The sequence below is a fragment of the Arachis duranensis genome, chromosome 1, assembly GCF_000817695.3.
Source record: "Arachis duranensis cultivar V14167 chromosome 1, aradu.V14167.gnm2.J7QH, whole genome shotgun sequence".
Taxonomy (NCBI): domain Eukaryota; kingdom Viridiplantae; phylum Streptophyta; class Magnoliopsida; order Fabales; family Fabaceae; genus Arachis; species Arachis duranensis.
This window is the reverse complement of record NC_029772.3, coordinates 97,883,687-97,885,236: the sequence shown is the minus strand read 5'-3', so window position 1 is coordinate 97,885,236 and position 1,550 is coordinate 97,883,687. Positions and strand designations below refer to the sequence as shown.

Genomic DNA, 1,550 nt, shown 5'->3' with positions numbered 1-1,550 from the left:
GTACAGAACTATATCCAACAGCAGAAACATACTATAAGAAGAAAACGTAAGCTACAGCCTCGATGGCATTCCCCCAGCAGTGGCTAGAGTTTCCCGTCATATAAGCATCATCATCTGATGCCAGAAAAGCTGCACCGGCAGCCATGTGCTCCGTTGCACCAAGCCTTCCAAGTAATGTCTTTTCTTCAAGCTGTAGCCTCTGCAGTAGCACACAAAGATATACAGTGTGGAAGGAGATTTGAGACAAGAAAAGCATATTTAAGTCAAAAGATTACTCACAGTAGCTTCATTACTAGTAATAAACAAGGGAAAATTCGTTGGCACAAAACAGGGAGCAATGCAGTTAACACGAGTGTTTGGGACCATCTCAGCAGCCAGAGCCTATGCAGCATATTACAAATAATTATCAGAGTAAAGAAACACGAAGATATATACAGTTTTGTTAGTTTCAGAAGGAACACTTTGCAGGGCAAGTGAAGTACCTACTTTGGTAAGTCCAAAAAGGGCTGTTTTGGTCACTCCATACATATACATAGAACTAGAAGCAGGCAGGTTGAAACCGGCAATAGAGGAAACAATAACAACAGAGGAACCCCTGTGCAAGTGAGGAGCTGCATCCTGCAAGAATCATAAAGGTGGTTAACACATTAATTAGAAACTTAGCTCACCAAATGGAGATGACATGACAGAAAGATATGGTTACCTTGAGAAGAAGTATAGAGGCTTTGACATTAATCTCCCAAAGCTTGTCAAGGACAGAGTCTTCGGTTTGCAATATGGAGTCAACAGAAGGATTTGCAGCTGCGTTGGACACAATCACATCTATCTTTCCATGCTTCTGTAAGGCTCAGCCGCATATTCAATCAGCATTCAAATAGCTTATAAAACAAGTTCTAATAAAAGATAATAGTAATATAGAACTATTTATATGCAAGTAGATGTTCAGTTAAACAAAGATTGAAATGAAGAAAAGGGTGACCTGTACATTTTTTGTGAATAAAATCCTTTCTCTGTTGACCGTTGGAGCCACAACAGACAAGGGCCAAAACTTTCTCTGTTGATCGTTGGAGACATGGCAAACAAGGGCCAAAACTTCAATTCCTTTAGCCCTAAGTTTCTCTGCAGCCTCGTCAACATTTTGCTGCAGAAACAAGGAAATTGAGTAATGAATATAATTAATTGAAGGCAAAGAGGAAGAGAAGGGGAAAAGGACCTGCTTGCGAGAAGAGATGACTTGAGAAGCAACTTCCATGCCAAACCTCTCAGCTATCCCAAACCCATTTCCCCGAGTCGAATATGTAACAGTGGCCACCTTCCCCTTAAATCTTTTTTACCATTTCTCCAATCTCAAATTCAATCCAATAATAATCTCTCACAAGATCAACCAACATACTCGCCAATATAATCATTCATTCAGTATTATTATTGTTGTCACTTAGGGATTTTCACTACCTGCTTGTCTTCCTCACCTACTCAGTTTTTTACTTTTTGCCAAACTTTTTTGGTTTTGGAGGAAGGAAAAAAAAGAAAAAAGGGGGGGGGGGGGGATT

General features: G+C 40.0%; 1 protein-coding gene across 5 annotated transcripts in view; it reads right to left on the bottom strand.

Moving 5' to 3' along the window:
* Positions 1 to 6: 6 nt before the first annotated feature.
* Positions 7 to 1,550, bottom strand: part of LOC107466349 (tropinone reductase-like 3) — a 5,269-nt gene continuing 3,725 nt past the window's right edge. For 2 of the 5 annotated variants that reach the window (XM_052260669.1, XM_052260671.1), the window contains exons 4-6: positions 487 to 618; positions 280 to 381; positions 7 to 199 (exon numbers count right to left, since the gene is read on the bottom strand). In XM_052260669.1, coding sequence (XP_052116629.1) covers positions 32 to 199; positions 280 to 381; positions 487 to 618 — 402 coding nt within the window. In that variant the 3' untranslated portion in view covers positions 7 to 31. Of the gene's footprint in view, positions 200 to 279; positions 382 to 486; positions 619 to 703; positions 839 to 979; positions 1,052 to 1,095; positions 1,142 to 1,550 lie in introns of all 5 variants that reach the window. The other 3 variants (XM_052260681.1, XM_052260677.1, XM_052260678.1) reach the window with 3 other exon arrangements.